Raw genomic sequence first — 26192 nt, 5'->3', positions numbered from 1 at the left:
CATTTTCAGTACATTATCAGGTTTGCACTTCTTGAACTAGAGCTAAGAGTTCTCTGATTAAAACATGATATTGGCCGGGTGCAGTGGCCCATGCCTGTAACTGCAGTACTTTGAGAGGCCAAGGCAGGCGATCACCTGAGGTCAGGGGTTCAAGACCAGCCTGGCCGACATGGTGAAACCCCGTCTCTGCTAAAAGTACAAAAATTAGCCAGGTGTAGTGGCGCAGGCCTGTAATCCCAGCTACTCGGGAGGCTGGGGCAGGAGAATTGTTTGAACCTGGGGGGTGGAAGTTGCAGTGAGCTGAGATCGTGCCATTGCACTCCAGCCTGGGCAACAAGAGCGAAACTCTGTCTCAAAAAACAAAACAATAAAACAAAAACATGATATTTACACTACTGGGCAGTTAAGTAAGCTAAGATGATCTTACCTTCTCAGGAACAGACCTGGTGCTGTGTAGCTTATGTTTTAACTCAAAATGAGAGAGCAGCTACAGAAATATGCGCTCCCTGGTATGAGCTGTAAATAGCTGCCACTGTTGCTAACAATAGCAATAAATCCAGAAAAGGCACAACTGAAACTTTAACCAGGGCATACACAACTCAAAACACTTTTTAGCCTTAAAAAAAAGTTGTTTTTTTTTAAAAATAGTTGTTTCCGGGGAGCCGGGTGCGGTGGCTCACGCCTATAATCCCAGCACTTTGGGAGGCTGAGGTAGGCAGATCACCTGAGGTCAGGAGTTCGAGACCAGCCTGGCCAACATGGCAAAACCCTGTCTCTACTAAAGATACAAAAAATTAGCCGGGCGTGGTGGCGCATGCCTGTAGGCCCAGCTACTCAGGAGGCTGAGGCAAGAGAATCACTTGAACCTGGGAGGTAGAGGTTGCAGTGAGCCGAGATTGCACCACTGCAAGCCAGACCCTGTCTCAAAAAAAACAGTGGTCTCCTTACAAGTTGTTTAAATTATGAGTACTTTAGAATGCTTTATTGACATTACTTGTTAAAGTTCTTCTCTATAAAAGGTTAGTTTTTGTTGGGGTAAAATGAAGGATCCAAATTTAATTGTGATCCTTTTTTTAATTGTGGTTACTTTTTAAAAGTTAAAATACAAAGCATCAGATTTGTTCTAAACACATTGCGTTTATTCTTAAGCAGTTATTACCTAAATAGTTTTTTTTCTTGCGTACTTAATAAATGTATGTAATTAAAAGAAAGATTTCCTGGAGTTTATTGAAAGTTGCAGTGTATTTGCAGGAAAATCATAATTTTCCTGGTAGCCTGGTCCCTGCTAGTCAGGAGGTGGGTAGACCCCTTATTGCTGGGCAGTCTTAGGAAAGAATGTTTTTTTGTTGTTGTTTGTTTGTTTGTTTTGAGACGGAGTCTCGCTCTGTCGCCCAGGCTGGAGTGCAGTGGCGTGATCTCGGCTCACTGCAAGCTCCGCCTCCCAGGTTCAAGCCATTCTCCTGCCTCAGCCTCCCAAGTAGCTGGGACTACAGGCGCTCACCACCATGCCCGGCTAATTTTTTTGTATTTTTAGTAGAGACGGGGTTTCACCATGTTAGCCAGGATGGTCTTGATCTCCTGAACTCGTGATCCGCCCACCTTGGCCTCCCAAAGTGCTGGGATTACAGGCGTGAGGCACCGTGCCCAGCAGGAAAGAATGTTTGAAAGATTGGCCTCTGTTTTAGCCACCAGCCCTGTCACAATCAGGAGGGGATAGTGGGACCTCAGTGGGAGGGAACTGCCATATTATTATCATTAGTGGGGAAGACAAGTAAATTTCTAGGCCACAGGCTTGTGTTCCCTTCTAGCAAGTATTTCAGTGGTATCTTATAACTTCATAGCAATCTAAGAATAGCATACTAAAAGAGCTAAACTGAGTTTCTCAATTATTCAGCAATAATGATAAACCCCCAATACTTTTTCCCAACATTTTATTATGAAAATGTCCAAACAGCAAAGTTAAAAGAATTTTACAGTGAACACTGTTTACCAAGGTTTTACCATTAATATTTTATTTGTTTTATCCCTTAACTAACTCTGTCCATCAGTCCAACTTATTTTATTTATTTTTTTGAGACGGAGTCTCTCTGTGTCGCCCAGGCTGGAGTGCAGTGGTGCAATCTCGGCTTACTGCAACCTCCGTCTCCCAGGTTCAAGTGATTCTCCTGATTCAGCCTCCCAAGTAGCTGGGGTTACAGGCACCCACCATCATGCCTGGCTAATTTTTGTATTTTTAGTAGAGATGGGGGTTTCACCATGTTGACCAGGTTGGTCTTCAACTCCTGACCTCAGGTGATCCACCTGTCTCAGCCTCCCCAAGTGCTGGGATTTACAGGTGTGAGCCACCGCACCCAGCCTAATCCATCTTAATTTTTGATGCATTTTAAATTGCTGACATCTGTACCCATCCTTCTAAAAGTCCTCACATGACTAGAGTTTAACATTTTTTTCTTTTGTTGTAAAATTTACTAGAATTAGGTACACAGATTAACTCTACATTACTTAAATTTATATAAATGTATACACCTGTGTAACCCAAACTCCTGTCAACATATAGAGTACTACCACCATCCCAGCAAGTTCTCTCCTGCCTCTTCCAGGTGAACCTCTGCACCCATCCTCCCAGAGGGAAACACTGTTCTTTTTTTTTTTTTTCAGCTATAGATTTTCCTCTTCTAGAACTTCATATAAGTGAAATTATCCATTATGTATTCCTCTTGATGATTTCTAAAAGAAATTCTTAAGAAATTAAAAGTGTTTCCGAAACAAGGAGAATAATTGATAAAGAAAATATCAGAGATCAGATTGACTACTTCATTAAATGTATTTATTATGAGGACCTCTAATCTGTGGATACAGAAATCTGAAAGACAGACCCTGCCCTCAAGGAGATCACACTGTCCTGGCAGATAAAGTACAAACATGCAGTTAGAGACAGGCAAGAAACAGTTATCACTTGGCACAGAAGGGGCCTAATCCAGCCTGGGAGGCAATGGAGAAATCAAGACACATTTACATTTTTACTTTGGAATTTGTCTCAGGCAGCCAATGCTCTTTATTTTCCATTAAAGTCTAGAACCTCTTAACTCAAAATGATTTGTCCTGAAATGGCAGTTTTACAATACCGAGTAGGTGTAATACAAATTCGCTAAATAAAATAAATGAGGAAAAAACTGTAAAAGGCACAAATTGAAATTATTGGGGATTCTGTTTTCCTCTAGTTCGAGTTGAAATAGACTCAAATAGATGTGGTATTGCTCCCAAACACAAATAACATGCATTCCTGTTCTTGGATCACAAATGGCAGAAGCTTTCAAGAGCTCTAGCTAGCAACAGCAAAACTTTAATCTTCTTGGACTTCCCTTTAACTTTCTCAAGGTATATAAAACCTGTTGCTGGTTGGGCATGGTGGCTCACACCTATAATCCCAGCACTTTGGGAGGCTGAGGCGGGAGGATCACTTGCGGCCAGAAGTTTGAGACCAGCCTAGGCAACATAGCAAGACCCCATCTCTACCAAAAACCAAAACCAAATCAATTGTATATTCAAACTGAGGCCCTCATCTCCTAATTTTTTTTACTCTTTACTTCCATATTTTACACACAGATTTACAAATGAAAGATCCTCAGTTTCCATCTGTACCCACTTTTTCCTACTGGTGGTCCTTCTCAGAACTCTATCACTGTTATTTAGTGAGGAGGGGAAGCTCGATGAAACCTGGCAATTTGTTTAGCCACACTTTCCCCAGAAAACTGTGAGGGCTAAGGAAAATTCTGAAGCTTCTTTTGCCCAAGGAAATGAGAAAGCTACTTACTATAAACCACCCATTACGGATATGATGACCCTTGAAAGAGAAAGTTTATTTTTCTTCATATTATCTGAAACAGAGAGCATCTCAGTCTAACTAAATGCATTTTTTAGTGTACATCAGAAGGAATTGCTTAATAAAGAGTACCTGAACTGAGTTTATTTCTGTTGATCATGAAAGGTAGAGCAGCTATAGAGGTGAGCTGCCCTAAAACAATGTAAACAAGTCACTGCCTTAATGGTGCTTCTAACAGTAACAAAGCAGTGCTCCATGACAAACTATTCTAAAGAATACTTTCTTCTTGCTCTTCCTAGTCAATTTCATTCAATTGAGTTCCACAATTCAGAAACAGTGCCAGGAGGGATAAGAAAAATGGAGTGCCTGTACCTCTGAATCCTGACTCATGCGCAAGTGTTTTATCTCAAATTGGCTAGACATTTCTCAGAGTAAAGGATCGCTGGCAGTGTTTGGAAACTAAAGGAGAATAAAGAACAGTCTCATCAATCATGGAGCTTATGTTGTGGACTGAATTCATATATTGAAGCCCTAACTTCCAATGTGATAGTGTTTGGAGGTGAGGCCTTTTGGTACTAATTAGGGTTAGATGAGGTCATGAGAGAGGTGCCCATGATGGGATTAGTAATCTTATAAAGATAACTAATTTATAATTACTTATAAAGGGCTGAGATTAGAACTTTCGCTCCATTATGTGAGGATATGGCAAGAGGACAGCCCTCTGCAAACCAGACAGAGGGCCCTCACCAGGAACCAAATCTGCTGGCTCCTTAATCTTGGACTTTCCAACCTCCAGAACCATGAGAAATAAATGTTGTTTAAGCCAGTGGTCCCCAACCTTTTTGGCACCAGGGACTGGTTTTATGGAAGACAATTTTTCCACAGATAGTTGGAGCGAGGCAATGGTTTTGGGATGAAACTGTTCCACCTCAGATCATCAGGCATTAGATTTTCATAAGGAGTGCACAATCTAGATCCCTTGCATTTGCAGTTCACAATACGGTTTGCATTCCAATGAGAATCTAATGCTGCCACTGATCTTATAGGAGTCAGAGCTCAGGTGGTAATGCTCACTTACCCACTGCTCACCTCCTGCTGTGCAGCCTGGCTCCAAACAGATGGGTACCTGTCCATGGCCCAGGGGTTGGGGAACCCTGATTTAAGTCATCCAGTCTATGGTACTTTGCTATGGCAGCCCAAGCTAAAACAATTCAGTACTTTGAGATCAATGTAAAAATTACCTTTTCCTTAAATGACCTCTATGACCCATTAACAAATGAAGGCTGACCTTCATTTGGTCATTTCATAGGATATTCCAGAATGCTGTGATACTGAATATCCATGTGTCCCATCATTCTTGATTCTTTTTTTTTTTTTTTTTTTTTTTAAGACAAGGTCTTACTATATCGCCTAGGCTGGACTTGAACTCTCAAACTCCTGGGCTGAACAGATCCTCCTGCCTTGGCCACCCAAAATGCTGAGGCTGCAGGTGTGAGCCACTGTGCCCTGCCAGGACTGGCTTTCTAAAGAGGCAACAGGGCCAGGCACGGTGGCTCATGCCTGTAATTCCAGCACTTTGGAAGGCTGAGGTGGGTGGATCACTTGAGCTCAGAAGTTTGAGACCAGCCTAGGCAACATGGTGAAACTCTGTCTCTACAAGAAATACAAAATTTAGCTGGGTGTGGTGGCACACACCTGTGGTCCCAGCTACTGGCAAGGCTGAGATGGGAGGATCGCTTGAGCCTGGGAGGCTGAGGCTGCAGTGGGCCAAGACTGTGCCAGTGCACTCCAGCCTAGGTGACAGAGTGAGAATCTGTGTCAATAAATAAATTAAATAAATAAATAAATAAATAAAAATAAAGCAAGAGGTATCAAATAACCACAACAGAGATTTCTGCCTCTCAGCATGGGTGCAACTCTCATCCCACTCAGGATAATGGTGAGAGCTGAGGTACCGAACATTGCTAAAAAAACTATGTGAGGGTAAAACAAAGGAGGTCTATGAATTGCTTGTTAGACAGGCCAGGAAAAGTCCTCCTGCAATCTAAGGACCAGATTACAGCAGGAAATGCAGTCAGAATCACCTGGAAGGAAAAGCTACAATCTCAAATAAAATTACCAGTTGCATTTTTCTGTTGTTACAGGAAGCAGGTATTAAAACTGCTTTCACCAGAAATTGTGAGGAGACAGCTTTCATTGTGCCCCAGTGTGAAATAATTCCAACTGAATGGTTTGCAGAATAGCAATTGGTTCTTTACTCAAAAGAAATCCTGGTGTCAAGGAAGGATGTGAGTTTTACCCACCTAAAGTGGAGATATTTTTCAAGGATGATGCCAATCATGACCCACAGTGGTCTAGGGAACAGCTAATAAAGCAAAATTTGGCTTTGCTGCACTTGGTATAAAACTGAAGTGGATATCATGAGTCATGCCGCATAGGCTGTTTTTGAAATACCGGAGAAATCCCGGTTGCACCCCAGAACTGTACACTGGTTGATATGAAGATAGAATTTGGTGTTGATGTGACCGGCGAAGAAATTGTTCTCACTGATGTTATTGATAATCATTCCTAGAGACACTGACCATCAGGAGATCAAAGCCAATAGAAAGACAGTCTTTTAATCATACTTTTAAAAACGTTATTTTAAAAAAACAGCCAGTCTTGCCGTGTTGCCCAGGCTCAAGCAATCCTCCTGCCTTAGCCTCCCAAAGTGCTGGGATTACAGGTGTGAGCCACCACTCCTGGCTGAAAGTCTTATCAAGGCTTCAGTGTAACTCCTGAAGGGTTCCAAATGGTAAAGAAAAACTTTGTGTGGTTTGTAGAGAGTAGAGTCGCTTTTGAAATCAGAAAGTCAGTGCAGTGTTACAGTACTGATGGGTTCTACTTCTGATCTTAGTCACTGTGAAAAAAATCAAGGCCTGTGGAAATTTTGGCATTCCATGTAGACTCTGAGTAACATCTGCACAAAAAAGACCAGAAGAAACGCTGAGGATTAAAGCTGAGTATGAAGGGGTGGCAGTCGTACTGTATTTGTGGCAGTGGCAGGCAGAAGCAATGGTTTGGGATCAGTGATGTTTGGGAACACTACACATCCAGTTATCTGCTGTCCTCCCCTCCCACCAGACTGAGGAGTTCAGGATGTGTGGTCTTCTCTTCAACCACCCAGTGGTCTCGGCTATTCAACCATACTTTCTCCAGAAGGATCACCTCAGTTTGCTGCTCAGATATTTGGATTAAACAACCGTTTATTATGGGGCAAACTGCAAGCAAGCACTTTGAACACATGGATTTCCTGGAAGAAAGGTGACAAGAAAATCAGAGAAAGAACATCATTGCATTTTTAGGGGGAAAACTACAAATTTCTAATTTAGCTGCAGAAAAATTAAGCAAGATGAAAAAATAATTAGAGAACACAAATAAAATGTACTAGTGAATACATGCTTCTCTAGACCCAAACAAAAACATTTGCAACGTAATTAAAACAGGTAAATGCTGTGAAAAATAGAAACATGGTGACATAGGAAGAGCCTGATGGGGGAACCTAACCGAGTCCTGAGAGTGTAAGCCAGCTTCCCCAAGGAAGTGACATTTCAACCGAGATCTGAAGGACAGCAGTCTATAAATGAAGTAGAGAAAGGCAGTGCTGAGGGCAGAGGGCACCTGCATGGGCAGAGGCTGGGAGCAAGATGAGTACAGTGTGCCCCAAGTAATCAGGAAGTGCCGGTGGCTGGAGTGCAGAGACAGCAGCACAGTTTTAGCTAGAGATGAGAGTAAGGGAGGCAAGGGCTGGATCATCCTGTCTCCTGCAGGCCACAGCAAGGTGTTTGGTCTTTATGGCAGAGAAAAGGCATTTATTGAAGTGACATTTTAAAAAATTACTGATGGCCGGGGCGCGGTGGCTCACACCTGTAATCCCAGCACTTTGGGAGGCTGAGGCAGGTGGATCACTTGAGGTCAGGAGTTTGAGACCAGCCTGGCGCAAAACCCTGTCTCTACTGAAAAAATATAAAATTTAGCCGGATGTGATGGCGGATGCCTGCAATCCCAGCTACTCAGGAGGCTGAGGCAGGAGAATTGCTTGAACACAGGAGGCAGAGGGTGCAATGACCCAAGATTTCACCACTGCACTCCAGCCTGGGCGACAGAGACCATGTCTCAAAAAAAAAAATATTGACAATACGAAAAATAGATAGAAGGGAGATAAGAATGAGATAAATCCTATTTTACCTTCAATTTCTACTTTAAAATCAGATACACTCATTTGGAGAAAAAATTTCCTAGTTGGGAACGTCAGATAAATAGATTTAAGGCAGTTTTAGCTAGAGATGAGAGTAAGGGAGGCAAAGGCTGGATCATCCTGTCTCCTGTAGGCCACAACAAGGTGTCTGGTCTTTATGGCAGAGGAAAGGCATTTATTGAAGTGACATTTTTAAAAACTACTGATGGCCGGGCGCGGTGGCTCACGCCTGTAATCCCAGCACTTTGGGAGGCCGAGGCGGGTGGATCACCTGAGGTTGGGAGTTTGAGACCAGCCTGACCAACACGGAGAAACCCCATCTCTACTAAAAATACAAAATTAGCCAGGCGTGGTGGCGCATGCCTGTAATCCCAGCTACTCAGGAGGCTGAGGCAGGAGAATCGCTTGAACCTAGGGGCCGGAGGTTGCGGTGAGCCGAGATCATGCCATTGCACTCCAGCCTGGTCAACAAGAGCGAAACCCTGTCTCTAAATAAATAAGTAAATAAATAAAAAGATTTAAGATGGGAACCAGTCTCTTGGGGACTGGGAGTGCTCTGTAGCTATGCAGAGATCCCCCAGGGCCCTTCCTGGTCACACCTACTCCTCACTCTGGAGGTCTAGAACTCTACAGTGGCTGCTATGGGTGGGTTAAAAGATTTCATCAGATGATATGATGATTAAACACCCTTTTTATCAAATCTAAATTTACAAGTTCAGGATATTGCACTTTCTCTTTATGATGGATTTCAATCCAAAACAGGACTTTTAGAAGCAACTGCTCCTTTACCTTGCTGTCCTTATCAGGCAACCTCAATGATCTCTAAAGCCAGGAAACAACCTAAAACTTAACATGCAAATTCACAATGTGGCTAAAACTTCACACTCTCCTAACCAATGAGCTACAACAGAAAGGAGCAGCTCTGAAGGCAAAAGTAGATGTTAAAACAAAACTAAACAAAAAAACTGAAAAGCACAAACATCCAGACCATGTAACTTGGGAGTAAACATTACGTGAGGCTACTCTATTACAACAGAAAGTACTGATAAGCTAAACCAAGAAAGTTTAAACTCAGTAGGGAAGGTTATTAAACATGAGGAAGGCCTTTAAGAAATAAAATGTGGCAGGCACAGTGGCTCACGTTTGTAATCCCAGACCTTTGGGAGGCCAAAGTGGGCGGATTGCTTGAGCCCAGGAGTTCAAGACCAGCGTGGGCAATATGGTGAAACCCCATCTCTACAAAAATTAGCTGGGCTTGGTGGCACGTACCTGTAGTCCCAGCTACTTAGGAGGCTGAGGCGGAAGGATCGCTTGAGCCCAGGAAGTCAAGGCTATAGTGAGCCATGATCATGCTACTATACTCCAGCCCGGGCAATAGAAACCCTGTCAAACAAACAAACAAACAAACAAAAAGCTTTGCAGTTAAACTACCTGGAAAATAAAACTTATAAGAAACCCCTCTTGACCAAATAAGATGGATAGACAACGAATGTTTTACCTGCAACATCCCCAGGTTAAGTTGCTAAAAGTCAAGGTAGTGTGCTAAATGTTTTCTGAATAAAAAGACCAACAGATCGATCTATTAATACCACAAAAAAGGAACGTGCCAGTAACAAGGAACTACTCAACCATAAGAGAAGACCAAAAAGAGTGGGCTTAAAAAACAAACTTTATTCCAAATTATCAAAAAAAAAGTGTTAACTCTGAAACATTTAACAGATTTCATTTAAACTCATATGGTCATAAAACTCAAACTATCAAACAAAAATAGCATTGTGCGCTTAACCGCTTTCAATAATGAACCTTCAAGAGGAAACATTTAGAGACTCCCACACAATTTGGGAGCCAATAGGCAACACATATTTAATATTAAGCAAAGACAGCATAAAAAACTAAAAATCCTCAAATTTCAAGAGAATACCTGTTCAAGTCTTTGATATGCATTTGCACATGAGAAAAGAAATATTTTAATTTAAAAGAGACCAAGTCTGAGTGCTTATCCTTTCTTCAAATGTAATCTCCTGTCCACCCTTCATTTTATGGCCGCGTACGCCTCACTCTACTTCATCTACACTGAACCAGTGTTCGTTCAACATGATTGGCTTCACTCGAAGCCCTCTAGATCCCATTTCATATATCCCATCGACCACCATTATTCCCTTACATGTCTGCACAGCCTTATATTGAGTATTACATTGTAACCGAGCTTGGGAATTTCAGGTATCCAAAGGTAATTATATACACAAACGATTCTGTTTTATTGCACAGTTCACAATATAGCCGGTGATTACACAGCCAACCATGTTAAGATGAATATCGACTATTTAGACAAATACATCGATTTTGTCCCCAACCACGAATGAAACAAGAAAGACACACATATTCGCCACCATATCAAGGTTGTGTTTACTCTGTGGTGCAGTCCTGAGGGCTCATACCACTCTCAGTGTGTTCAATACGGAATCCATAACATTTCTGGTGGCATCACACATGAAGTATAGGACACAAGACCATAAGTGTCCTGCGCTCATGAGCCATTTGTGCCACATACGTAACAGAAAGGCCACTTTTAAAGCTTTTCAGATATTCAATCATGTTTGCCTTTTCAATTTTTTTTTTTTTTGAGACAGAATTTCACTCTGTTGCCCAGGCTGGAGTGCAATGGTGCGATCTCGGCTCACTACAACCTCCACCTCCCAGGTTCAAGCGATTCTCCTGCCTCAGCCTCCCGGGTAGCTGGAATCACAGGCATGTGCCACCATACCCGGCTAGTTTTTTGTATTTTTAGTAGAGATGGGGTTTCGCCGTGTTGGCCAGGCTGGTCTCAAACTTCTGACCTCAAGTGATCCACCCGCCTTGGCCTCCCAAAGTGCTGGGATTACAGGCGTGAGCCACCGCACCCGGCCTGCCTTTTCAAAGTTGTTACCACACTAGTTCACACTGAAGGTAAAAGCAATAGTTAGAATCTCTTATTAACAACACATTTTGACTTCAAGTTCAGACAAAGCTGTTGGTTACAAGTTCTGCTAAATTTTTTGTCAAATTTAAGAAGTCTATAGGACAACACAAAACCATCCCTGGTAATGTATTTGCAGTTTGGTCTTCAAAAGCTGTAAAGAGTGACAAAGAAATAAAAATTCTGAGTTAAAACCATTAAAAATATTTATTAATAATTGTTTTTAAACGCCACTTATTTGAGACAGCAGAAACCAAAGCATTTTCTTTAGAATTCTCACTTAGCTTGTATTTCACAGAAGTGCTTTAGAACTCAGATTTCTACCACCTGTATGGAGTGTAAAGACAAACGGAAGCCCAACAAAACCAAAGGCCCAGTGGTGTCTATTCCCAAGGCCAAGGTATAACCCCAGGCTAACCCACCTGCCCTGGGTTGAGTAGCTGGACACGCCTGTGAGTGCTCAGTCACACACATGATTGAGGGTGTCAGGCACCAAGGTGCCTTTATTTATTCATTTCTCAAACTCAATTCCCTTCAAATCCTGACTCTATTTAATAGGCCAAAGGATGCTACTCATATTTATTTGGTGCCAAATTATTATTTTTTTAAATCCTTACATCTGCACCTTGAAAGCAAATTGCAATATCCAGCACAACATTGTCAGAGCTGCTGTATGGCTATTTAGCTTTATTACTGCCTGGCTAATGCTTAATACGCTTCATCCTTTACAGCTGGAAGAAGGATGGTCACTGTATTTAATCAGCCATAGTGCATTTAGAGGTCAACAGCTTTTATGGACTATTTGCCCAGGAACTTTCAGTAAACTACCAAGTTGAGGCCTTTATTTTGGTCAGTATGTGTAAATATTCACAGGCAATTACCCAGAAAGAAGAAAAACTGGTTAACAAGAAACCTACTGTCATGCCAGATGCTAGAAATCAATCTTTAGCTATATAATATTTACAGAAAGGGTTTTAAGATGCATAATCCACTTTTTCAGTCTGTCTCTTGTATTTCATTAGTCAATTGGAAGTGGCATATGAGTTTCATCTGGAAAAAATATTTTCACATTTTCTAATTCTTTTGAGAAATAACTTTTTGTCTGTTAAGGGATGAGAATGCTATTTGGCTATTACCTACTTTTAGAATTCAAACTAACCCTTCAAATGTCTTTATTTAGATCGTATGCTCTCAAACTATCTTATTGTTTTACTGACACAATGGTAAAACTGGGTTCCCAAAATGTCAAAACCCTAATGGAGTCTCTATTTCCAAGAGTAAAATAAAAGGCAGTGAACACTGTGGGGTGAAAACCATCCTGAGCCTTTTTTCCCCTCTCTGTAACATTTAGAAACTAGGGGGAAAAAAGTGGGATTGCATTAATAGACTTCCAAAACAAAATGTTATGGAAGTGTTTATTTTTTAAAAGGAGAGTTTTAAGAGAACAGGATGCTTGAATATGACCAACTCCCACTCAAGGGGAAAAATAACCACAGACCTTTGCTGAGATGGCACCAGTAATTCAAAGAAACCAAGCTAACCAGAATTTGATCCATACAAGAAATGAAAACTTGTTAACAGGATGGAACAACTATAACAAGATTTAAGTCCCTTCATCTTTTGGCAATGAAATAAGTGAAATTATAACATAAGGACATTTTGGAAGGGTTGAAGGTCACAGTCAGAATCAGACAGAAAACTTTCAAACCTAGAAAGCAAAACGGGAACTTTCATAGCTCCTTGATCTACCATATCTAAATAGAAATAGTATAATGACTATCCAATAGGTACTTAGTTTCAAAACTAATACAAGCAATTTATCATGAAAAGCCTATACCTAATAAGCTGTTTTTCTTCTCTGTTCTGCCCCTTTGTCACATGCTTGAGCTTAATGAAGACTGTCCTCTGCAGCTGCTCCTGAGGGCAGAGAAGCAAGCAATGGAGTAACAAAGGAAGCCTGAGGAGCCCCTGGCCCCTGAGGACCTTCTCTCTGGCCGGTCACGGCCACTTATCTTTCAATGCAGGAGATTTCAAGACTGGTTTGAGAAAAAGAATGCTATCTTGGGGATTAGGTTCCCTGTCAAAGGCCAACAGATGGACAGCTATTTACCAGGCAATTAGCCTAAAGCTCTTAGGTAATGATAAAAAACAAAACAAAACAGAAAACAAAACAAAACAAAACAAAAACCTTGTATTTTCCTATTGGAACCTTTTATTCTATTTTGTTGATGCTTAAGGAAAAAAGCTTTGCCCATAACTCACTGTGGCCTGGAGTTATGACACCAACTTGTATTTGGCTAATTAAGAAAGAGGCCAAACTGCATTCTTCTTAGAAGGTCTATTCAGTTGATAAATGGCACTTAACTGATGGTTTTTTCATATAACCTTTAACAAGAACTCATAAGTTGCATTGATTATGCCCCAAGAGATAAGGGACCGATGGTAATTCAGATGGGCACCTCTGAAAAGATTTATCAGTTTTCTGTCCCGTTCCAGCCAGATTTTTTGGAAAACCTTGGGGAAAGACTGAAATTCCCCACCAATCTGAGACTGTATGCGAGTTTTTACAACATTAATTGGAAAAAACAAGAATCCCAACATGGCACCCAGTAGACCTCCACAGATAAAATCATTGACCAGATGAGCACTGTGAGTTGTTGCGGTAGGCAGATGCTCCTTAATGGGACCTCGAAGGCCGAAAAACAAGACATTGCTGAGTCCATTCCGGAAAAGAATGGGCACCAAGCCTCGATAATACTCTCCAATTCCATGACATTTCAATGCCTTGAATGCCTGGTAAGTGTTAGTAAATTTGTCATGATGCTTGTGGTCTTGAAGCAATGTCTGAACTCTTTCCAGTGGAGTGAAAATTGCTTCTGTTGTCCCTGCAAGCACTGCCGCCACGCCACTGGTTGCAAACTCTGGAGCACTGACATGCCTGCGGAGAAGGCAGGATAAATCCTCATACAGACCAAACATAAGTGCAAGCGTAGTTGTCTTCTGCATCAATGGGGGAAGGATTCCACGATACAAATTTCGAAATCCATCCCTTCTCAACTGAAGTACTGCATCCCGGGTTTTGATGCCATACAGCTGTTGTCGAAAGAGGACCTTCTGAATGGGAAATGTGATTGCGACGTTGTTGAAGGCTGCACAGCAGCCACACAAGTAATGCTTCATCTCACCAACATTTGTAATATGAGGTGATATATCTTGTTTTGAAGATGTTAGTATTGGTGGCCTCTTTTCATGAGCTTCTGAATCCATCATGTTGCTTAAGATCTTTCTTTTTCATGAAGGACTTTTTTTAACCTACAAATAATAAATGACAACGGGTAAACCCGTTTTATAGAGAGCTAAACACATGGGCTTTCTCCCTAATCCATCCTCTAATATCTGGACACCAAACTTTCCTTTTCAGACTAGATCAGTGATTCTTAAAGCGTTTTCAGAAGACCCCTGAAGTCCCTGAGATCCTTTTGGGAGTCCAGGAGGTTTTCCTTTTTCAAACTACATATCTATGTAAGGCTTGATTTTTTGCATATACTTTAATCAAAATGACTTATCACAACAGACTGAATGCACTAAACAGGAAACTCCATCTTAAGTCAGACATGCAAGAGGCTTAGAAAACTGTACAATATTTTCTAATGACTGTAAAATCATTAGAAAAAAATGGGAGGCATGAATGTTATTTTTCATGAAAATGTGTTAACATGTAATGTGTTTATCATTACCTTAAAATTCATATTTTAATTTTAAATTCCTAAAGACCCTGAATATCAGTCCGCATAAACAAAGGCTGTTTGGGGCCCACAATCATTTTTAAGACTGTAAAGGAGTCCTAACACCAAAAACTTTCAGAGCCACTAGACTAGTTCGTAATTACTGACTACACTATATAACGGTATCTATCTATTGTCCTGCTGAAATAGGCCCACATTCCTCTCATGAGAAATAAAATAGCAAGACATGCATTCATTCTATTAATATTTACACTTCTTTGGTACCTACTATGAACTAGGTCCTCTGCTAAGTTGCTAGAGATTCAAAGATAAGGAACTCACAAACTAATAGAATGTGCCAAGGTCAACAATTACACCAATGTGACAGCTTCTATGATAACCAACCATTGTGGGAATACAGGTAAGGGACACTGAACATGCACCTTGGAAGGTGGAGGTGTGGGATGATGGGGGCAAGGAAGGCCTACAGGTATGTACCATGCACTCTATTTTCATGTATGAATTCTCAAAACAACTCCATAATTATTTTTCCAGTTTTACAAATGAATAAAACCAGTATTCTCTTTTGTTCTGTTCAAGGCACAGCTAGTAATTGGTGGGGTCAGCATTCTGAAATGAAGTCTGACTGATTCCAGGGTTCATATCCCTGCTACCATATCACAGATGGCAATGACTTTGTGAGGCTGCCCTGGGATAAGAGGTAGCTATACTAGATACTGCTGAAAATGATTGGAACTAAGCCAAAGTTCCACCCCTATAATACACCTCCTTCTGTAAAATGCATGATCTTTCCTTGCCAGTCATCTAAATCTGATTCCTCCTCCCTGAAAAAATCCAGACCTAAATAGTTGGGTCATACAGAACAATTCCTACCTTCCAGTTCTGGTCTTGGAAATCACCTTTATTTGGGGGATAACATGACAACTGTATTATATCTTAGATATAATAGAAATATATAGAAACTTCTATATATTAGAAATATATACAAGTATATATACACATATGTGTATGTGTGTGTGTATATGAGGCTAAATATTTTTTAATTGGATTTTAATTCCTTAACAGTAAGAGACTGGCCAGGCATGGTGGCTTATGCCTGTCATCCCAGCACTTTGGAAGACCAAGGCGGGAGGATTGCATGAGGCCACAAATTTGTATCCAGCCTGGGCAACATGGTGAGACTCTGCCTCTACAAAAATCAAAATAAATTTGTTGGGCATGATGGCATGCACCAGCTACTGGGAAGGTGGAGGTAGAAGGACCTCTTGAGCCCAGGAAGTTCAGGCTGCAGTGAGCTGTGTTCATGTCACTGCATTCCAGCGTGGGTGACAGAGTAATACCCTGCTAAAAAAAAAAAAAAAATATGATCCAACAATCCTACTTCTGGGGATATAACCAAAATAATTGAAAGCGCAGTCTCAAAGACCTTGTACACCCACGTTCACAGAAGTACTATTCACAATAGCCAAGAGGTGGACACAATCCAAACCATATTTAAGGGTTTCAATGGGAAATAATAAAAACAACAAAAAACCATCTAGGTCTTTCACTTGGAACAAAAAATTGCCAAGTTCCTTACATTTATTTTCCCTCCTCATACTACACACATGCTGTGGTGAACTGCTCAACACTCAGGACAAAAGATGTTAAAGAGAACCATGATCACTCTCAAAGTAGAAAGCGTAGAGCTGAGGCACAGAAAGAATCAGAAAGCATTAGTTTCTAAGGGGCGTATATCTGCCAGAGCCACCGATGTGTAATGAATATGGAACACACACACAACCATAATTTTCCTTCTAAGACTATAGATTAAAAAATAATTCACACAACATGTACACAAAGATTCAGCCATAAGATAGTCACAGCCAGGCTTTTAACAGCAAATAATGAATACAAATGCTCAACAGTAAAGGACACAATGCGTAAGTGAAGATGTAACCACAGGATGAGACATACAGTTATTAAAAATAAAGAAATGTTTAACGTTCAGTGTAGGATTAATTTTGAATTTTTAATGGTATTTAGATGCAAAGTAAAAATTAAATAGCATATGTATGTCAGGTACCTATGTCAGGGGAGATAAGACATGCAAATAATTAGACAACAGGGAGATAAATGAAATCATGGAAGGTATCAAAACCCCGTACAGCAGGAGGTCATTAATCAGCTGTCTGGAGAGAATGACAGGCAGGATATGACCCGTGGGCTCGGCTCTGAAAGCTGAATAACTGTCACTATGCACATAAGGGTGAAGCACATTTTAGCCAATGGAGCAGCACAGGCTAAGGCATAGGTGTTGGGCTAAAGGAGCAGTGGCATCGCCTTCTTGGAGGTTACTTGTGTATGCCCTGCAGGGGCACAACGTAGGTGGAGAAGGATGGGTAGCTGATGAGGACAGAGAAGCAGGTTAGGACCCTCAGGAAAATCCCAAGACCCTCTGAACAATACTACATTATATATATACAATACTACATTATATATATATATATATTTTTTTTTTCTTTTTTTTGAGACAGTGTCTCACTGTTGCCCAGGCTGGAATGCAGTGGTGCAATCTTGGCTCACCTGCAGCCTCAACCTCCTGGGGTCAAGCAATCCTCCCACCTCAGCCCTCTGAGTACCTGGGACTACAGGCACGTGCCACCACACCTGGTTAATTTTTTTTTTTCTTTGAGATGGAGTCTCACTCTGTTGCCCAGGCTGCAGTGTAGTAGCACGATCTCAGCTCACTGCAATCTCTGCCTCCTGGGTTCAAGTGATTTTACTGCCTCAGCCTCCCAAGTAGCTGGGATTACAGGTGCACACCACCATGCCCAGCTAGTTTTTGTATTTTTAGTAGAGAGATTTTTGCTGTGTTGGCCAGGCTGGTCTTGAACTTCTGACCTCAGGTGATCCGCCCGCCTCGGCCTCCCAAAGTGCCAGGATTACAGGTGTGGGCCACAGCGCCTGGCCCAATTTTTGTATCTTTTTGAAGAGATGAGGTTTCACCATGTTGCCCAGGCTGGTCTTGAGCTTCTGGGCTGAAGTGATCCAACCGCCTCAGCCTCTCAAGGTGCCGGGATTACAGGTGTAAGCCACTGTGCCCGTCCAAATTTTTTTGCTTTCTCTTGTGAAGCAAATGAAAGAAACTATTTCACTCAAGTATGTTACACTAAGATCTGTATGTCCTTTTCTAAGAACATAGACTATTATTAAGAAAATGTAGACATCTGTACAATCTATGGCCTAACGCCTCTTTGGAGTTTGAGCTGCTTTGCTGTCGTGTTCCTATTAGAAAAGATGAACCCTTCTTAACTAAGAGCAAGTTAGGACTAATGTCACTGCAGGCCCAAAGTCTACCCTAAGGAAGGTAACACAAGGAGTCAGGAAACTTCTCCCCGCTCAAAGAAAGTCACTTGGTTGTATCCAGAGACCTGGGCAGTGTCAGAGCTCAAACCTTGCACTGTCCCTCCCTGATCAGGAGAGCCATACCACCTCTAAGGTCCAAAATATTTTGTTCAGTTGAAGAAACCTGCTCTGAAAATTTGTTTCACTGCCTTTTAAACAGAGACAAATTACTTCCAATTTTGGCGGTTACTAATGCAGTTAGATTATGAAGTCACCTGTATGCTCCATTGAGAGATGCCAGATTCCTTGGAGTTGGGCTGTTTATAGATCCAGTAACAACAACAACAAAATCATTTAAATAAAAATTCACAAAAGAAATGTGTATTACCTACATGAATAGAGAAAAAAAGCTGGAAATCAATTAAACACACAGAGAGCCTCTCCTCCAGGCTCACTGGCCTACTCGGGTCTCTTCTCACCTGAACTAATGCAAGGGACCCTGCACCAATCAGCCTGACTCTGTTCATGCTCACCCACCCCGATTCCCTGCCCTCTTCAACCTACTCATCATTTTAAAAAGAAGCACACACACTACTAAGTGAAAAGAGTGAGGTATGTAACAATGCATTTTGGAATCTAATATCAGCACGGAGATACCTCAGTGTTTAGAATGGTTGCACAGTACTCTATGAAATGACTGCACTGTATACAATTTATTCTATCTCCTATTTATGGTTGCTGTTTTTTTTATGGTTTTGTTTTGTATTAGTAAGGTTTGGAAAAGTCTGTGGACAATTCAGCTTGCCAAGTGTGTGAGTGGGTATACAAAAGATATACGTTTTTAATTCCAAGACCTTCCAGACAGTGTCTAGAGGAAAGGTCTAATTAAACCTGCCCCCACCCACCTTTTTTTTTTAACTTTTTTTTTTTTGAGGCAGTCTTGCTTTGTTGCCCAGGCTGGAATGCAGTGGTGCGATCTTGGCTCACTGCAACCTTCACCTCCTGGGTTCAAGTGATTCTCCTTGCCTCAGCCTCCCGAGTAGCTGGGATTACAGGTGCCCGCCACCGTGCCCGGCTAATTTTTGTATTTTTAGTAGAGACGGGGTATCAACATGTTGGCCAGACCGGTCTTGAACTCCTGGGCTCAAGCGATCCATGCACCTTGGCCTCCCAAAGTGCAGGGATTACAGGCATGAGCCACTGGCCTGGCCTTTTAAAAAAAAATTGTATTTTAAGTTCAGAGGTACATGTGCAGGTCTGTTATGTAAACTTGTGCCATGGGGTTTGTTGTACAGGTTATTTTGCCACCCAGGTATTAAGCCTAATACCCATTAGTTATTTTTCCTGATCCTCTCCTTCCTCCCACCCTCCACCCTCCTATAGGCCCCAGTGCGTGCTGTTCCCCTCTGTGTCCATGTGTTCTCATCATCTAGCTCCCACTTATAAGTGAGAACATGTGGTATTTGGTTTTCTGTTCCTGAGTTAGTATGCTAAGAATAATGGCTTCCAGCTCCATCCATGTTCCGGCAAAGGGCACGATCTTGTTCTTTTTATGCCTGCATAGTATTCCATGGAATATGTGTACCATGTCTTCTTTATCCCGTGTACTACTGATGGGTATTCAGGCTGATTCCATGTCTTTGCTACTGTGAATAGTGCTGCAGTGAACATGGCTGTGCATGTGTCCTTATAGTAGAACTATTCCTTTGGGTATAGTTTTTTTACTATTTCGCCTTTAAACAATGCAGCAATGGGCAACCTTGTACCTATACCATGTGAATTGTTTCGCCATTAAAAACTTTTTTTTTTGAGACAAGGTCTCATTCTGTTGCCCAGGCTACGATGCAGTGGCACAATCATGGTTTACTGTAACCTCGAACTCCTAGGTTCAAATGACCCTCCTGCCTCAGCCTCCTGAGTAGCTGGAACTACAGGCATCCACCACCACATTCGGCCTTTTTTTTTTTTTTTAATTTTTTCTTGTAGAGAAGGGGTCTTGTTATGTTAGCCAAGCTGGTCTCCAACCCCTAGCCTCAAGCGATCCTAATGCCTCAGCTTCCCAAAGTGCTGGGATTACAATTAAAATTAAAATTTTTGAATATGATTCCCCATCTTTCATTTCTATTGACCACTTCTTTACTATACATTTTCATATATGTTGCCCATTTTTCTGCTGGCACTTTGGTTGTCTTATTGATTTGTAAAATATCTTCTGGATATGAAGAAAATGAATCTATTTTAGTCAAATTGTGGCAAATAATTTTTCCATGTCTATATCATTTTTATACACTGAAGTTCTTAATTTGAATATTAAATATATCTCAACTTCTAGATTTCATGTTCTCCTAAGAAGATCTTTGTTACTCCAAAATTATAGACAAGTAATCCAGGCTTCCTTCCACAACTTTTTTTTTTTTTTTTTTTTTTTGAGAGAGTCTCACTCTATCACCTAGGATAGAGTACAGAGGCATGATCTTGGCTCACTGCAACCTCTGCCTTCCTGGTTCAAGTGATTCTCCTGCCTCAGCCTCCCAAGTAGCTGGGATGATAGGTGTGTGCCGCCATGCCCTGCTAATTTTTATATTTTTAGTAAAGACAAGGTTTTGCCACATTGGCCAGGCTGGTCTCAAACTCCTGGCCTCAAGTGACCTGCCTGCCTCGGCCTCCCAAAGTGCTCGGATTACAGGCCCTTCCATAATTTTTATGGTGAATTATCACATATACTGTAATATCTCTGGAATATCAGTATAAGAAGTGAGGCAAAGATAAGAGACTGCCAACATCACTGATGACTGAACTTTGTTTCCATCAGTTGCAGCATAATCTAAATACCCATGGGCATTTGCGTTTATTTCTGCACTCCATTCTTTTCCACAAAGAGCCTAGTATTTCTTCTCTAGTACTAACCTGTTTTAACCTATTGCAGCATCAAAATATAGTTCATCATCTAGTAGGGCTTCCACCTCCAAAGAGAATTCTTACAGTTTTTCTGGCCCTCTCACTTTTCTCAGGTAAATTTCGGTGTACTCTTCCCCAAAATCCTGTTGGTGTTTTATGGTAGAAGATGTATCCACAGAATGAGGCATATATATTTAAAATAGGCTGGGTGGCCGGGCACAGTGGCTCACGCCTGTAATCCCAGTACTGTGGGAGGCTGAGGTGGGTGGATCACTTGAAGTCAGGAGTTCGAGACCAGTCTGGCCAACATGGCGAAACCCCATCTCTACTAAAAATACAAAAATTAGCCAGGAGTGGTGGTGTGCACCTGTTGTCCCAGTTACTCTGAAGGCTGAGGCAGGAGAATCACTTGAACCCAGGAGGCAGAGGTTGCAGTGAGCCGAGATTGCACCACTGCACTCCAGCCTGGGCAACAAGTGCAAAGCTCTGTCTCAGTAAATAAGTATTTAAGGTTCAGAACAGTATTAACTTTGAATTTTTAGTGGTATTTAGATGGAAAGAGTGAAAATTAAAGAGCGTATGTATGTCAGGTACCTATGTCAGGGGAGATAAGACATGCAAATAATTAGACTATAGGGAGATAAGTGCAATCATAGAAGGTATCAAGGCCCCGTACAGCAGGAGGTCATTAACTAACTGTCCAGAGGGAATGACAGACAGGACATGACAAGTCTATCTTAATCTTAAATACTGATCATCTTTTCAAAATTGAATCTTAACTTTACAAGAACTTGGTATCTTCCTATTTACTTACAACTTTTTGCAAACCTTAAAGCATTAAAATTTTCTTCACATAGATATTATTTCTTACATCTATGTATTTTACCTTTTTGGTTACTATTGTATTTTGTTTTAAATTTTTTAATTTTTTTTCTTTTTGAGATGGGGTTTCACTATGTTGCCCAGGCTGGTCTTCAACTTCTGGGCTCAAGTGATCCTCCTGCCTCAGCCTCCCAAAGTGCTGAGATTACAGACATGAGCCACTTTGCCCTGCCTGATTATTATTATTCACAGGCTATTTACTTCCATCAGTTTTCTAACTAGTTTTTGTTTGCATAAGAAAAAAACTAACAATTCTTGGGTATTAAGGTTAGAACCAACTAACTTACTGAATTCTTACTATGTCTCAGTTTTTAGGTGAATGTTTTAGTTTCCACCATGTAAAAGATGACTTGCAAAAAATTTTGCCTTCTCTTTTATAATATGTGTAATTCTTTCTTCTTATTGAACTGACAAATACTTCCTGAACAAAATTAAATTATAACAAAGGATTATAATAAATTATAATTATAATCCCTATATATAATTACACATATATATAATTACAGTTCTTATATTTTTCTTGACACCTGTGGGAACTCTCCTAGGGATTATCATTAAGTTGGCTTTTGGTTTTAAACAGGAAGTTCTTGTCATCTGAGTGTTCATAATCCAGGTCCTAGCAGTTTTCAAGTTTACACAGGGAAACAAATCATCAAGACACAAAAACGTTCACTGATCAGCTGAGTCATATGAGATTTATTCCACTCAAGTATCCCTCCTCCCTGTTTATCGTCTACCCCTGCCCATCTGTAGGACTCTACTGTAAACATGAAGTGAAGGAGGCCTTCCTTCTGCTGTCACATAATTTCGTCTCACAAATCATGCCAAAAACCCCAAGACTTCAATCTATATTCATTCTAAGAATTAGTAGAGCTGCAATTATAACTTAAGCTCCTGCCCCCAACTATTAACTATGAAATTGTGCTTCCCATTAAAAATGGATTCCAGGCCAGGCGCAGCAGTTTACACCTGTAATCCCAGCACTCTGGGAGGCCGAAGCAGGCAGATCACTTGAGGTCAGAAGTTCCAGACCAACCTCGCCAACATGGCGAAACCCTATCTGTACTAAAAATACAAAAATTAGCCAGGGGTGGCCGGGCGCGGTGGCTCACGCCTGTAATCCCAGCACTTTGGGAGGCTGAGATGGGTGGATCACCTGAGGTCAGGAGTTCGAGACCAGCCTGACCAACATGGAGAAACCCCGTCTCTACTAAAAATACAAAATTAGCCAGGCGTGGTGACACATGCCTGTAATCCTAGCTATTCGGGAGGCTGAGGCAGGAGAATTGCTTGAACCTGGGAGGCGGAGGTTGCAGCGAGTTCAGATTATGCCATTGCACTCCAGCCTGGGCAACAAGAGTGAAACTCCATCTCAAAAAAAAAAAAAAAATTAGCCGGGCATGCACTCCAGCCTGGGTGACACAGCGAAACTCTGTCTCAAAAATAAATAAATAAATAAAATAAAAAAGTATTTCATTTTTCTAATCAACTGATAAGTCAAACTGAGAGAATTTTCAAACATGGGAAGCAAATATACATTTATTATTGTTGTACTGAAGTTCAATCACCTCCACATCTTCCCACCACCAATAACTCAAGAGTCTATCTTAAACTTTGGTCAAATGCTTTTAGAAAGCTCCTGCGATGATCATACAAACACTGGAGACAGCCAGTGTAATATTTAAGAGTACAGCCTCCAGAACCTAATAATTACCTACTTAAATCCTAGCTCCACCACACATGTACTGTGTGACCTTTGACAAGTCACTCTATAGCTTATTCTCTTTATAAAACATGGCTATTAACTACCTCATAGACTAGCTCAATTAACTGAGCTAATAACATGTAAAGTGCCCGGGACAGCAGTCTAGTGTACAGTAGGAACTCAACAAGGGCAAGCTATTTTATTATTCTTTTCTGTCTTTTCTGACTTATTCATTTGGTGTATTATGTTAGCATATTTCTTGGTGATTACTCACACTTGCAATATGTGGATAAATGCTACTTGGCTGTGGTGAAATATTCTTTTATCATACTGCTAACTTCCATTTACTAATTATTTTAAAATTTCATATTACTGTTCATAACAGATCATGTTGTCATTTTTTCTCTTCTTTTACAAGACAGGGTCTCACTCTGTCACCCAGGCTGGAGTGCAGTGGTACAATCATGGCTCACTGCAGCCTCAAGCTCCTAGACTCAAGCAATTCTCCCAGCTGGGACCACACACATGCGCCACCATGCCTGGCTAATTTTTCACTTTTTTTGTAGAGACGGGGTCACTCTGTGTTGCCCAGGCTGGTATGAAGCTCCTTGGCTCAAGCAATCCTCCTGCCTCAGCCTCCCAAACTGTTGGGATTATGGGCATAAGCCTTGGCACTCAGATAAGTTTTCAGTTTTAATACTATCTTCACATCAAGTGCCAGTGTCAATGTTCCACTGGCTTTGTAAAAAGAATATGTGATTCCCCGCCCCCCACCCCCATCATACTGTAGAACAATTTAAATCTTATCAAAATGATCTGTTCCTTGAAGTTTAATAGCATTCACCTGTGACATCATCTGAGCCTGGAGTTTGGCAGGATGATAGCTTTGTGATAATGTTCTCAATTTCTTCCATTGTTATTATTCTGTTAGGTTCTCTCCTCTTGAGTCGATTTTGATAACTGGATTTCCTTAAAAAAAAAAAAAATTCTGGTTTAATTTATATAGCCTTTTTTTTTTTTTTTGTAGAGACAGGGTCTCACTATGTTGTCCACGGTGGTCTCAAACTCCTGGGCTCAAGTGTCCCTCCCACCCTGGCCTCCCAAAGTGTTGGGATGATAGGCATGAGCCACTGCTCCCAGCCTATTTTTATTTTTAAAGACCGGGTCTTGGCCAGGTGTGGTGGCTCACACCTGTAATCCCACCACTTTGGGAGGCCGAGGCAGGCGAATCATGAATGAGGTCAGGAGATAGAGACCTGACCTCGTGTTAACCACCCTGGCTAACACGGTGAAACCCCATCTCTACGAAAAATCCAAAATTTAGCCGGGCGTCGTGGCACGCACCTGTAGTCCCAGCTACCTGGGAGGCTGAGGCAGGAGAATCGCTTGAACCTGGGAGGCAGAGGTTGCAGTAAACCAAGATCGCAGCACTGCACTCCAGCCTGGGCAACAGAGCAAGACTACATCCAGAAAAAAAAAAAATGATGACAGGGTCTTGTTCTGTCACCCAGACTGGAGTATGGTGGTACAATCATGGCTCACTGCAGCCCGGACCCCCAGGGCCTCAGTCTCCTGAGTAGCTAGGACCACAGGTGCATGCCACCATGCTTGGCTAACTTTTAAAAACACATTTTTTTAGTAGAGAGGGGGCCTCGCTATGTTGCCCAGGCTGGTCTTGAACTCCTGCCTTGGCCTCCCAAAGTGCTGGGATTTACAAGCCACTGCACCCATCCAACACTTGCTGTTTTAAAACATTATTTCTAACCTGTATACTTATGTTCCCTTTTTTCTTGAGCAGGGTTATCAGTTTATCTAATTTATAAGCTTCCCACTCCTAGCAAAGAAGCAGCTTGTGAATTACAAATTTTACTACTTCTCAGTTTTGTTTTGTTTTTTTGAGACAGAGTTTTGCTCTGTCGCCTGGGCTGAAGTGCAGAGGCTACCTCACAGCTCACTGCACTCACTGCAGCCTTGACCTCCTGGGCTCAAGCAATCCTTTCGCCTCAGCCATCTGAGTACCTGGGACCACAGGCCCGCATCACCAAGCCCAGCTAATTTTTGTATGTTTTGTAGAGGCAGGGTTTCTCTACGTTGCCCAGGCTGGTCTCAAACTCCTTGGGCTCACGCCATCTGCCAGCCTTGGCCTCCCAAAGGGGACTACAGGCATCAGCCACCGTGCTCACCTAGTTTAAAAAAAAATTTTTTTTTTTTTTGAGACAGAGTCTCACTCTGTTGCCCAGGCTGGAGTGCAGTGGCACAATCTTGGCTCACCGCAACCTCCACCTCCCGGGTTCAAGCGATTCTCCTGCCTCAGTCTCTCGAGTAGCTGGGATTACAGGCGCGCCACCATACCCGGCTAATTTCTGTATTTTTAGTGGAGACGGGGTTTCACTATGTTGGCCAGGCTGGTCTCGAACTCCTGAGCTCAAGTGATCCAGCCTGCCTTGGCCTCCCAAAGTGCTGGGATTACAGGCGTGAGCCACTTTGCCTGGCTTATTTTCTTGTAATTCTTAAGTGCGACAACTATTTTTATCCTTTGTTTCATAACTTGACTGTTTAAGGCTATGTACTTTTCTTTGAGCAAAACTCTTACTACTACTTAAGAGAGTTGGCATTTT

General features: G+C 41.6%; 1 protein-coding gene and 1 pseudogene across 4 annotated transcripts in view; one reads left to right on the top strand and one right to left on the bottom strand.

Moving 5' to 3' along the window:
- The window catches only part of SLC25A51 (solute carrier family 25 member 51), a 43556-nt gene that overhangs the window by 14611 nt on the left and 2753 nt on the right, over positions 1-26192 (bottom strand). For 2 of the 4 annotated variants that reach the window (XM_002819598.5, XM_024251847.3), the window contains 2 exons: positions 24419-24543; positions 9712-14328 (listed from right to left, as the gene is read on the bottom strand). In XM_002819598.5, coding sequence (XP_002819644.1) covers positions 13393-14286 — 894 coding nt within the window. In that variant the 5' untranslated portion in view covers positions 14287-14328; positions 24419-24543 and the 3' untranslated portion in view covers positions 9712-13392. Of the gene's footprint in view, positions 1-9711; positions 14329-24418; positions 24544-26192 lie in introns of those variants that run through there. The other 2 variants (XM_063714141.1, XM_054519688.2) reach the window with 2 other exon arrangements.
- Positions 5257-7681, top strand: LOC100451735 (bifunctional phosphoribosylaminoimidazole carboxylase/phosphoribosylaminoimidazole succinocarboxamide synthetase-like; annotated as a pseudogene).

This window comes from Pongo abelii, chromosome 13 (genome assembly GCF_028885655.2).
Source record: "Pongo abelii isolate AG06213 chromosome 13, NHGRI_mPonAbe1-v2.0_pri, whole genome shotgun sequence".
NCBI lineage: Eukaryota > Metazoa > Chordata > Mammalia > Primates > Hominidae > Pongo > Pongo abelii.
This window is presented reverse-complemented; position numbering and strand designations above follow the sequence as displayed.